Below are 13206 nucleotides of genomic sequence, written 5' to 3'. Positions count from 1 at the left end.
CATGCTATAATTGTATTGACCAGAAACCGTAATACATGTGTGAATACGTAGACCACAACATGTCCCTAGTGAGCCTCTAGTTGACTAGCTCCTTGATCAACGGATGGTCATGGTTTCCTGACTATGGACATTGGATGTCATTGATAATGGGATCACATCATTTTGAGAATGATGTGATGGACAAGACCCAATCCTAAGCATATCACAAGATCGTGTAGTTCATTTGCTAAAGCTTTTCTAATGTCAAGTATCATTTCCTTAGACCATGAGATTGTGTAACTCCCGGATACCGTATGAGTGCTTTGGGTGTACCAAATGTCACAACGTAACTGGGTGACTATAAAGCTGCACTACATGTATCTCCGAAAGTGTTTGTTGGGTTGGCACGAATCGAGACTGGGATTTGTCACTCCGTATGACGGAGAGGTATCTCTGGGCCCACTAGGTAATGCATCATCATAATGAGCTCAATGTGACTAAGTAGTTAGTCATGGGATCATGCATTACGCAACGACTAAAGTGACTTGCCGGTAACGAGATTGAATGAGGTATTGGGATACCGACGATCGAATCTCGGGCAAGTAACGTACCGATTGACAAAGGGAATTGTATACGGGATTGCTTGAATCCTCAACATCGTGGTTCATCCGATGAGATCATCGTGGAACATGTGGGAGCCAACATGGGTATCCAGATCCTGCTGTTGGTTGTTGGCCGGAGAGCTGTCTCGGTCATGTCTGCGTGATTCCCGAACCTGTAGGGTCTACAAACTTAAGGTTTGATGACGCTAGGGTTATAGGGAAGATTTGTATGTTATTACCGAATGTTGTTTGGAGTACTAGATGAGATCTCGGACATCACAAGGAGTTCCGAAATGGTCCAGAGGTGAAGATTTATATATGGGAAGTCGTCATACGGTCACCGGCAGTATTCGGGGGTTTACAGGTATTGTACTGGGACCACCGGAGGGGTTCCGGGGGTCCACCGGGAGGGTCCACCTGCCCCGGAGGGCCTTATGGGCTGTATGTTGAAGGGAACCAGCCCCTAAGTGGGCTGGGCACCATCCCCCTAGGGCCCATGCGCCTAGGGTTGGGGGGGAACCCTAAGGGAGGTGCCCCCTCCTTGCCTGGGAGGCAAGCCCCCTCCCCTTGGCCGCCCCCCCTCTAGATCTCATCTAGAGGGGCCGACCCCCTTTCCCCTTCTCCCTATAAATAGAGGGGTGGGGGAGGGCAGCAGCAACACATCCAAGGCACAGCCCTGGCCCTCCCCAACACCTCTCCTCCTCCGTGTGAGCTTTGCGAAGCCCTGCCGGAGAACTGCTGCTCCACCATCACCATGCCGTCGTGCTGCTGCTGGAGCTATCTTCCTCAACCTCTCCCTCCTCCTTAATGGATCAAGGCGCGGGAGACGTCACCGGGCTGCACGTGTGTTAAACGCGGAGGTGCCGTTGTTCGGCGCTTAGATTGGAATCCACCGCGATCTGAATTGCTACGAGTACGACTCCTTCATCCACGTTCTTGCAATGCTTTCGTTTCGCGATCTTCAAGGGTATGAAGATGCACTCCCCTCTCTCTCGTTGCTAGTCTCTCCATAGATTGATCTTGGTGATGCATAGAATTTTTTTAATTTCTGCAACGATCCCCAACAGAGCTGTGGTCATCGACAAAGCGGATACACAACACAGTGGTCAGGGACGAAATGTGTCGTGGAATTGTCACGGTTGGGCGGAATTGAGAGACGCAACATAAGACATGGATTTAGATAGCTTCGAGCCCCGGGAAACATCATCCGGTAATAACCCTAGATGCTGTTTGTGGCTAGGTCTCATTATGATCATGTGGGAGTCGCCGGTAAGCTGACTCTTTGTGTCTAGCACTATAGCTTGTTTCTTCTTCTTGCCTCTCCCTCTTGGGGTGCCCTGCCCCTCCTTATATAAGTTGAAGGGGTAGGTTACATGTAGAGTCCATCTCGAACTAAGACTTAAACTATTCTGACTTCTCATCACGGGCTTCTCTCCATGGGCTTCTTTAACGTCTTGGGCTTCTTACAATCTGGCTTACAATCTGACTTACGGTCTGGCTTACGATCTGACTTACCATCTGGCTTACTGTCTGGCTTAGTATCTGACTTACCATCTGGCTTACCATCTGGCTTACCGTCTAGCTTAACATCTGCCGGCTTACATGACTGAGTCCGCCGGCTTACATGACTGTGTCCGCCGACTTACATGACTGTGTCTGCCGGGTTACATGACTGTGTCTGTCGGGTTACATGACTGTGTCTGCCGGCTTACATGACGTGTCTGCCAGCTTACACTGCTTAACTGTTCCCGCCGGCTTATAGTTTGCCGGGTCACCAATGAAACGTCAAATCCCAGCCGGGTCATATCTCCGGCCGGGTCACACCGCGGGGTACATCCCCGACAAAATGGGAAAAAGTGCTCTAGGTGGGGTATTTTGGGATGGACCGGGCGTGTCGAAATCCGATATGGTTGAGGTCCGAATGCCCGCAAACCTCCATATGTTTAGTGCCGGTTCATGGGATTTCAGACATTTGCATCGGTCCAGACATATTTGGTGAACGACGTTGGATGGCAAAAGATGTTTGGATAATCCGGTTTAGGCATTTATGAGCGGTTTGGTGGATTGCCTTGGAGCTGCCCTTAGACAACATGTTTGTTGACGATTATGCGATGAAAGAGCATATGTGCATTGCCGGTTTGGGCTCGCCAGAGCTATATCTCGCATGTAGTGGCTCTCCTCTCACGCCTGCACTGCTTCTTGATGGCCGACCCAGTAAGGGACGTGTTGTTGAGCGCCCCCCCCCCCCCTTCTTCCGGTTTCGTCGGTTGGTTTTCTTCCCCTTTTTATGTTTTTGTTTTCCTTCAATTTGCGTTGTTTCTTTCTTGGTTTTCTTTTGTTCTCTTTTTCTTCCTTTCTCAATTTTTCCCTTCTCTTTTTTCTTCTTCTTATATTAGTTTATAGAGGGAGTACATGTCTATTTTTTCATAGATATTGTATATTTCTTGTATATAGCAGGAACATTTTCTATATAGTTTAGCATCTTTTAAATACATGGGTAATACTTATCTTTTAAAATATATTTATTGATGTCTAATTTTTTTCTTTCACATTGTAAATTTTTCGTGTACACAACAAATAGTCGTTTATATATGTTTAACATTATTCAAGTACATGACTAATATTGTTTTTGAATATATTTATTAAAGTCGGATTTTTTTCTTACACATTGTATATTTTCCGTATAAACAAGGAATATTCTTTTTAGATATGTTTAAATTTTTTTAACTACAAGATAAAAAAATTGTTTCAAATATATGTTTGGTGTCTACTGCTTTTCATACATATTGTACATTTTTATACATATGAAACATGTTTTATACACATTTAATAATTTTCAAGTACATGTTTTTTTCTTTCTAAAACACATGTTTTTAATATTTTTTGAGTACATGCTAATTGTCTTTCAAATAAGTGTTGAAACATTTTTAAATGATACAAACATTTTTGTTAAACTATATGAACGTTTGAAATTCGTGAACTTTTTCAAGCTAAACTAACCCAAAAAAAACTGCTTTAACCTTTTCCTTAAATTCACAGGTCTTTACGCTGGTTTGAAATTTTGGAATGTATGAATTTTACAATATTTTCGAAAATATGGACAAAAGAAAAAACGAATGTAAAAAACAGAGAAGAAAACAAACTCACCTGGGCCGGCCCATAGCGATGGGGCGAGACATCCTTCCGGGTCTCGTTATAATAAGCTCAAACGGGCGCGGCTATATGGAAAGTCCACTCGGCGCTTGTAGACCCCTCGAGACGCTTCGAGAGACTGCGTGGTGGGGACAGACTCTGCAACCGCCTCTCCTACCCGCCGGTTCCGTCCCAACCTATAAATTTCTTCACAGGCGATCGATCTTGAAGTCTCGCGAACCTCCTCCTCCGTCAAGGTATGCGCACGCCACCGATTACCTCTCCCCCCCATCTCTGTCTGTTCATGTTGTGGGACTGATTTAGATGCATATGTGCGAGTGCGGTTGCCAAATCAGTCAACGCGATTAGATGACAGGCTCGTAGAAACAACATGGAAATATCAGTTGATCCGTGTGGATCGCTGTACCCATGTTCATGATTTTGTTTACATGCTGGTAGATTAAAGAAAAAAAACGAGTTTTGCTGGATTGCTGTCCCGTGATGGTTCATCTAGAGTTGTTGATTAGACTTTTACCGATTAGTGTTGGATCTGCCACTCTAGAATCTTGTTTTGGTTTTAAGTTGAGTCTCATTAGAGTGTTCATCCATCATTGGAGGGAATCTTGTTTTGGTTTTGCTCTTTCTGCTAATTTGGATTGACGTAGTACTGCATCTCTATGTTAGCCTTACAATAGATATGCTGTAGTCAAGCTGGCTTGTTTATTTGAACTGGAAATAGATCGTAACAGTTAGATTATTATCTTCCGATCCCCTTCGATGTACTTTCTCAGTTGCTCTGCTGATGTTATATCTGTCAACTCCAGATTTACTATTATTTGTAAGATTTAGATCATCTCACTTCACTGTTTCATCATTATGTTGATCTCTTCATATACTCCTCTATCAGGTTGGCTTATCTGCTTTGGAATTTCCAGCTATAAGAGCCTGCTTAACCTAAACTGGAATTATGTTAGTGCTTAATATATATGTATAAAACGGGGCGAAAGCCTATCTTAGCAAACTGGAATTAGGTCATATTATTGCCCCGCTGTTTGTCAGATTTACTACTCCCTCCAATCCATAATAAGTGTCGCAGCTTTGAACTAAGGTTGAACTAACCTTAGTTCAAAACTGCGACACCTATTTAGGATCGGAGGGAGTAGTAATCTATCAGAAATTTAGATGATCACGGTGTGTGTTTCTTTCTTTTGTTGATCTGGTCGTGTGTGCCTTCATCTTATCTGAAATTTACTGTCTCGTCACTTTGTTTATCTTGTTCATATACACCTATAACCAGGTTACTTATGTTTTTTTTGTTGCAATTTTGAACTACGCAGATGCAGATCTTTGTTAAGACCCTCACCGGCAAGACCATCACACTTGAGGTAGAGTCCTCTGACACGATCGACAATGTCAAGGCGAAGATCCAGGATAAGGAGGGTATCCCGCCGGACCAGCAGCGTCTCATCTTTGCTGGCAAGCAACTTGAGGACGGACGCACCCTTGCTGATTACAATATCCAGAAGGAATCCACCTTGCACCTGGTACTCCGTCTGCGTGGTGGCATGCAAATCTTTGTGAAGACCCTCACCGGCAAGACCATCACCCTGGAGGTGGAATCTTCGGACACCATTGACAACGTGAAGGCGAAGATCCAGGACAAGGAGGGCATCCCCCCGGACCAGCAGCGCCTGATCTTTGCTGGCAAGCAGCTTGAGGATGGTCGCACCCTTGCGGATTACAACATTCAGAAGGAGTCTACTCTCCACTTGGTGCTCCGCCTTCGTGGTGGCCAGTGAGTTCCTTGCGACCTTGGAAGTTTGATTCGCAAGTCTGTTATGCCTGGTGGCTTCTTCCCTTGTCTCTTCGGTTACTATGTGCAAGTCTATGTCATGTGTCGTTTGTGAAACTCTTTAGTCCTGTGCCTTATGGCAGTGTGATCTCTGTTATGAATTAAGTGAGACCTAAATCTTTTTAATACTAATCTGAATGCTCTTATATCCTGTTATAACACATTTTTGCTCACCGTGAATGTTCAGAACTTAGAACCTGTGGCGTTCCACTGCACTAGTCTGTTGTCTTGGTTGTTTGCTGGTCTTAGTCAAAACAATCTGATATTATACACTTGTGATTTCTTGTACTTTCATAGGTGCAGATTTTCCTGTTCAATCAATTCCAGCTATGTCAAAATCTGTCATTCTGTGATGTCGAAATCTGTCTAGATAACAGACTCTTCCTAAAAGAAGAAGAAAAACCTGCCGCTGCCCGCAGTGCAATATTGTGCACTTTTGCTGTCTAACTAACCAAACTGATCACATCGAAGGCGTACTCACCAGGTGTTTGTATACACTGCGAAGTGCTTGGGATCCAGTGTTCCACGGTAGTCAATCCTCTCGTTATACTGGTCCCTTCAATAGTTGATGAGATGAGAAAATGTTCCAGTGAGTTTTTTTTTGTTCACCATGATTGTTTTATCTCCTTCAATGATTGTTTTGCAGCAGTTTATAACCATGAGTATAGAACACATTAAAAGCTATGGCAACACCAGTTGTTTTTAGCAATGCAATTATTCAAAGTTCCAGTGTCACTACAAAACATGATGGTCAAGAAGCAGCAAAACATTATGGTCAAGAAGCAGCAAAACATTATATGCTGGCAACAAAAACACAATACTGATTAGGGGAAACATTGACAGCTTGATAACGATAGCTAGATGATACAAGTAGAACTTAATTTGGGACAATAATATTAGCTATTGCCACTGATTATTACTCCTCATTGCAATGCTTATACTTTATCATTGCAACGCTTATACTTCCATGGCAGCAGTTCAAGGTAGTGCGCACTTGATTGTCAGCCAGGAAGGAGTGTACCACAACGTTACTAGTTGCATGCGCCATTCTGGCAGCCGGTACCACAGTAATCCTTGCCAAGACCACAAGACCCATGGCTGCAACAATAGTTGTTGGTGCATGGTGCACCATTAGCCTTGTTGCCACACGGCTTGTCTGTGCTGCAAGCGCCGTTTTGGCAGCCAGCACCATAGAACTCCGGTCCTAGGCCACAGTAACCGTATTGGCTGCAGCAGAGGTTGTTGGGGCATAGCTTTGTCTAGGTGGCCACACTTGAGATCAGCCCAGCAAGGACCGCCCTGGCAGCCGTTGCTGCAGTATTCTCTGCCGTAGCCGCAACGACATCCGAGCCACAACAGTGGTTGTTAGGGCACAGTGTGCCATTGGCCTGCGAGCCGCAGATCTTGTTGTCATAGCAGGCGCCGCTCTGGCAGCCGGCGCCAGCGTTGCAGTAGTCGACGCCCAGGCCGCAGTACCCATCCTTGCTGCAGCAGAGGTTGTTGGGGCACTCCACGCCGTCGGCCTGCTTGCCGCAGCGCGTGGGGCAGGACTGCAGCTGGGCGTGGGTGGTCACTGCCGCAAAGGCAAGTGCGAGCGCGCACAGCAAGAGGCCCTTCATCGCTAGGATGTGTGCTTTACTGGATGTGTTGAGGAGGTGTTGATGGAAATGCCAAATGCAAGGCTCCTTTATATAGGAGTCCAAGTCGTTCGGTGGTGAACCAAACCTAGTTAGGCATTGATCCTAGTTTATTCAAATCTCACGATTGTTTTTGACTCATGACTTGGAAATAGGTTGGTATATACGGTGTCAGTGTGTGAACCGTCAAGACGGGCCATGGATTTAACACATGACGTGGAAATCAATTGGTAAATACGGTGTCAGTTTGTGAACGGTCAAGACGAGCCATGGATTAACTCATGACTTGGAAATCTGTTTGTACAACATGTAGGCACGTATGCTCCTACAAGCCGAGGTCCGGCTTTCGCATGCATGCATCTGAGTGAGTGTACTAGCATAACATTTACTCTGGCAAGCCGATACGATGTGAAATATCAAGACGGACATCATTCCTGACCGTGAACAAAAACCGAGATGACGAGGACCTAACGGCTGAAGTCTGCACTGCATAAGCATATATTTTTTTTGAAGCGGAGGCAAAAGCTTTGTCTCATCCATTAAATAAGAGAGAATAGAGTCTCTTACAAGCAACCCGATTAGACGACATGGGAATTACTCTTGCAATATTATGGACCCTAGTTTTTTAGCACCGGCGATGATCCAGAGGCTAGCCTCGGTCGCGATGGAGGCAAGCAATATAGTCGGTGGTGCGCTCTTCTGCTTGAACGCACTTGCGTTTTGCTCGTTTCAAATAGCCCATGAGACAAGCATGGTGAGGGATGCCTTGGCTTGCCTAAATGGCGTGGCATTGTCTCAAGTACTTGCCCACCAAGTCTCAACCTAGTCGAACGAGGGCCATACGTTTGTGTCAAGCTCGAGAATGTGATATTTGTCAATGACCAAAGACCATAGCCTTCTGGTGGAGCAGCACTTGTAGAAGAAGTGAGTCCCCCATTCTTGCACCCTCTTGCAAAGAGATTTTTTTTTGAAACTATGATGATTTTTATAGCAAATTCGGAAACTAGACACCCTACTACAGAAAAATCAAAAGTATCACCCAGTCGGCCTCCTGTTGGCCGAAGAGGGACTTTTCGGCCAACCGTAGGCCGAAAGAGGGACTTTTCGGCAACAGGACATTTCGGCCAACCGTTGGCCAAAAAGGACTTTTCGGTCAACACTTGCTCTACTGTTTTAGAAAATTCATATCAATTAGGATTTTTAGTGTTTTAATTTGATTCTTTTTGCATTAGATTAGTAATTTTATGAAGTTTCTGTAGATATCAAGTTTGACTAGATTTGAAAGTTTGAATTTGAATTTTCATGAATTTGCTCAAATTACTAGATTGCCTATAATTTGAGCTAGGAGTATTTTTTAGATGATTCTTTTTGCTACTGGTTCTTTGTGACTTTGTTTATCAGTAGTAATTAGTTGGCGAATTTTATAATTATTTAAAATTAGGTTTTTATGAAAACAGTTTTGTTTTAGTGTTTTATAGGTTTTATGCTATTTCTTTTAATTTTAATTGCTTTAAATTGTTTCCTTTAGTTTTTTGACATATTCTTTTTGTTTCTGTTAAGTTATCAGTAGCTATTTTATTTGTAGTATTTCTTTGTATTTTATTTATTTTATCCTACTAGAAAACTTGTTTTGAGCTTCATGGGAATTTATATTTAAAAGTGCCTTATAAATCCTGTACAACCATTGCCGTTTTATACACGAAAAAGAATACTTTTCCGCAATCTTTTTTCCTCCATTTTTTCCTCCATTTCCTTTCCCGCCATATTTAAAAGTGTCAGACGATGTTATCTACGGTCGTGGACACCATGATGCTCGTTTTATAAGTTGAGAAGTGAAGACGGCGAGAAAGAAGATGGCGAGAAAGAAGATGGTGGGAGAGAATGGCGGGAAAGAAAATGGCGGGAGAGATTGGCGGGAAACAAAATGGCGGGAGAGAGTGACAGGAAATAAAATGGTGGGAGAAAATGGAGGGAGACAATGGCGGCAAATAAAATGACGGGAAAGAAAATGGCAGGAGAAAATGGCGGCAAATAACGACGGGACAAATGGTGGGAGAAAATGGCAGCAAAGAATGGCGGGAGAAAATGGCGGCAAAGAAAATAGCGGGAGAAAATGGAGAGAAAGAACGACGGGAAAGAAAATGGAGGATAAAAGAAATAAAATACAAAAAAACTACAAATAAAATATCTACTACTAACTTAACAGAAACTAAAAGAATATGTCAAAAAAATAAAGAAAACAATTTAAAGCAATTAAAATTAAAATAAATAGCACAAAACCTATAAAACAGTAAAACATAACTGTTTTCATAAAACCCTAATTTTAAATAATCCTAAAATTCACCAATTAATTACTACTGATAAACAAAGTCACAAAGAACCAGTAGCAAAAAGAATCATCTAAAAAGAATACTCCTAGCTCAAATTATAGGCAATCTAGTGATTTGAGCAAATTCATGAAAATTCAAATTTAAACTTTCAAATCTAGTCAAACTTGATATCTTCAAAAACTTCATAAAATTACTAATCTAATGCAAAAAAATCAAATTAAAACACTAAAAATCCTAATTGATATGAATTTTCTAAAACAACAGAGCAGGTGTTGGCCGAAGAGGGACTCTTTGGCCAGCTGTTGGCCGAAATGTCCTTTTTGGCCAATGGTTGGCCGAAAAGTCCTTTTTGGCCAACGGTTGGCCGAAAAGTCCCTCTTCGGCCAATGGTAGTCTGAAAAGTTCCTCTTCGGCCAACAGGAGGCCGACGGGATGATACTTTTGATTTTTCTGCATTAGGATGTATAGTTTTCGAATTTGCTATAAAAATCATCACAGTTTCAAAAAAAGGGCAAAGATGACAATTTGGCCATCCATGCTTCACCAATCTATCAACAGTCCAAATTCTATCTTGTAGAGCCAACCAAGCAAAGAACTTGATTTTTGAAGGAGCCCAAGCCTTCCAAACCATTCCATCTATGGGTGAGAGAACCATTCATAGAAATTGCGCCTTGTATGCAGATGCCGCTGAGTATTGCCCACTAGCCGTGTGCTTCCATAGGATGCCATCCTCGGTGAGCTCACCGAGTTCAACCTCGTGCAAGAGCATCCAAAGAGTGGAAAACTACGAGATGTGCTCGGCGGAGATATTGTTTGTTGTCTTCTTCAAATGTTCATATCCAAGGCATAAATACCGGATGTTTGTATGCACTGCGAAAACACACATAGTGTGCTCGGGATCCAGTGTTCAACGATAGAAAAGAAAGATATTCCAGTTTGTTTTTGTTCACCATGATCGTTTCCTTCCCGTCATAGTTTTATTGCATTTCTTTCTATTTTTTTTCAGCAGTTAATAACCATGAGTATAATAACACATTAATTATTCAATATTCCAGCGTCACACCAAAATATACCAGTCATGAAATAGCAAACTAAAACAAGTGGCAATATATAGTATCACCAGATCATACAATAACATTACACAATGTCAATAAAACATAATACTAGGACAAATGTCGATTATTAGGACAAATGTCGACAGCTTGACATACTTAGCTGGTACAAGTAAAACTTAATTCGGGACAATAATATTAGCTATTGCCACTGATTATTACTCCTCGTTGCGATGCTTATACTTCCTCGTTGCAACACTTATACTTCCATGGCAACAATTCAAGGGTAGCACGCACTTGAGTATGCAACCAGGAAGGAAGGAGTGTACCACATTAATACTAGTTGCATGCGCCGCTCTGGCAGCCGGTACCACAGTAATCCTTGCCAAGCCCACAAGAGCCATACAGGCTGCCACAATAGTTGTTGGTGCATGGTGCACCATTAGCCTTGTTGCCACACGGCTTGTCTGTGCTGCAAGCGCCGTTTTGGCAGCCAGTACCACAGAACTCCGGTCCTAGGCCACAGTAACCGTACTGGCTGCAGCAGAGGTTGTTGGGGCAGAGCTTACCATTGTCCAGATGACCACACTTGAGATCAGCCCAACAAGGACCGTTCTGGCAGCCGTTGCCGCAGTATTATCTGCCGTAGCCGCAGCGACCACCCGAGCCACAACAGTGGTTGTTAGGGCACAGTGTGCCATTGGCCTGCGCGCCGCAGATCTTGTTGTCGTAGCAGGCGCCGCTCTGGCAGCCGGCGCCAGCGCTGCAGTAGTTCACGCCCAGGCCGCAGTACCCATTCTTGCTGCAGCAGAGGTTGTTGGGGCACTCCATGCCGTCCGCCTGCTTGCCGCAGCGCGTAGGGCAGGACTGCAGCTGGGCGTGGGTGGTCCCCGCAGCCAAGGCAAGTGCGAGCGTGCACAGCAAGAGTCCCTTCATTGCGCTAGGATGTTTGCTTTACTGGATGATGTGTTGAGGAGGTGTTGATGGAAATGCCAAATGCAAGGCTCCTTTATATAGGAGTCCAAGTCGTTCGGCGCTGTTTTAAAACCAAATCTCACGATTTTTCTTAACTCGTGATCTGGAAATCAATGGTTAAATACGGTGTCAGTTTGTGAACGGTCGAGACGAGCCATGGATTAACTCGTGACTTGGGAATCTGCTTGTACAACATGTATGTACGTGCTCCTACTAGCCGAGGTCCAGTTATCGCATGCATGCATCTGAGTGAGTGTACTAGCATAACATTTACTCTGGCAAACCGATACAATGTGTGAAAGATCAAGACGGACGGGCATTCCTGACCGTGAACAACTTACGAGATGGTGAGGATGTGACTCGCTGAAGTCTGCATTGCATAAGCATATATTCAATTTTAAAAAAAAATCTTCATACTATAATGCAAATGGACTATCGTGTGTTGGAATTATTAGCACATTTTCGACTAATCTAATCCACGAGTAAATGATAAGCATGGCAAATACGGTATGCATCTCATATCGATACCTAAGTATGTGAGCACGTACAGTACATAGAACCGAAATATCTATGAACAACATATATACGGTCAACACATGAACGAGCAAATAGGGGATGAATGAGTCATATCCTCCGGTTGGCCAGTCCAACGTGGCGGTGGCAGCGGCAGCCTCGGCATCGACCGAGGCCTTCTTGGCGGCTTCGTCGTCAGCCATGGAGTCGATGCAGGGGAAGTAGTGAAAGCAGAGGCAGACGAAGATGGGGACAAATCGGGAGCAGTCGCATCGAGATGCTCCCCAAAAACCTTATTGTCATTCTCTCGGGCAGGATCTCGAACGACAGGGTTCCGGAGGCACCTGCACTCCCGACCAAACGTGCACGCGGTCGTCGGGATGGGATCGCCGGAAGCAGCACAGAGAGAGGAACAGTAGATGACGGCTAGGGTTGTGCGAGAGGGAGTGAGTGAACTGAGTTAGGGTTCACTCCACTGGTCAGCTCCTTCTTATATAGGTCGTCGGGTAGATGGGCTTGGGCTCAGGCCCATGACCGAGTCCACGAACAACCCATGGTCCAACGTCTCGGATAGTGGCACTTCCGCAAGCGACTCGTTAATTAATCCGAGATTAATTAACCATTCCTGTCCGACAAAAATAAGCTTCAGCTTGGCTCATTTCGGCAACCCGCGGCTCACGCGCGTGTCGTGACGAGGCGAGGCGAGGCGGACGGAGGAGGAGGAGGAGCGCGCGTGTACAACTCCTATTCCCTAGCTCCCAATAGCAAGTGATAGAGTAACCCTTATAAAGAAATCTCACTCTTTCTTACTGTAGCAGTATGGTACTAAACTTCCCACACTTTCCACCACTTGCAGTGCATATTAACGGGCCTTAGAGATTAACCATGGATTATTGTCTTATATGGGCCTAAGCCCATCCATAATCCATCAACCCCCACCAGATCTCGAGGCACATAAGTTTGTCGACTATTCCAAACAATGCTTGATATACCAAAATTTTCAGTGGAGACTGTTAAGTTGAATTTCCACCTAGAGCAATGAGATTAGACTTCTTCACAACTGAACAATGGACTATGCCTTGAATTGTCAATTTAGCGTGCAGAAGTTTCGCCCATTGTCAGCTGATACATGAC

General features: G+C 44.2%; 1 protein-coding gene and 2 pseudogenes across 1 annotated transcript; 1 reads left to right on the top strand and 2 right to left on the bottom strand.

Annotated features, from left to right (window-relative positions):
- The first annotated feature begins 3857 nt into the window (after positions 1-3857).
- LOC119338096 (polyubiquitin-like) lies at positions 3858-5713 on the top strand. The gene is made up of 2 exons (XM_037610392.1): positions 3858-3970; positions 5051-5713. Exon 2 carries the CDS (start codon positions 5051-5053, stop codon positions 5510-5512), a length of 462 nt encoding a protein of 153 aa, XP_037466289.1. The 5' UTR covers positions 3858-3970; the 3' UTR covers positions 5513-5713.
- Positions 5714-6596: 883 nt separating this feature from the next.
- On the bottom strand, positions 6597-7184 carry LOC119338095 (annotated as a pseudogene).
- Positions 7185-10923: 3739 nt separating this feature from the next.
- LOC119338094 lies at positions 10924-11520 on the bottom strand (annotated as a pseudogene).
- Positions 11521-13206: the final 1686 nt, after the last annotated feature.

Source organism: Triticum dicoccoides, chromosome 7B (assembly GCF_002162155.2).
Source record: "Triticum dicoccoides isolate Atlit2015 ecotype Zavitan chromosome 7B, WEW_v2.0, whole genome shotgun sequence".
Lineage (NCBI taxonomy): Eukaryota > Viridiplantae > Streptophyta > Magnoliopsida > Poales > Poaceae > Triticum > Triticum dicoccoides.
Note: the sequence above shows the minus strand (reverse complement) of the source record. Positions and strands in the feature narration are given on the sequence as shown.

What these genes read in the sequence shown, in the direction of transcription:
- LOC119338096 (XM_037610392.1), top strand. Translation starts at nt 5,051, where the DNA reads ATGCAGATCTTTGTTAAGACCCTCACCGGCAAGACCATCACACTTGAG.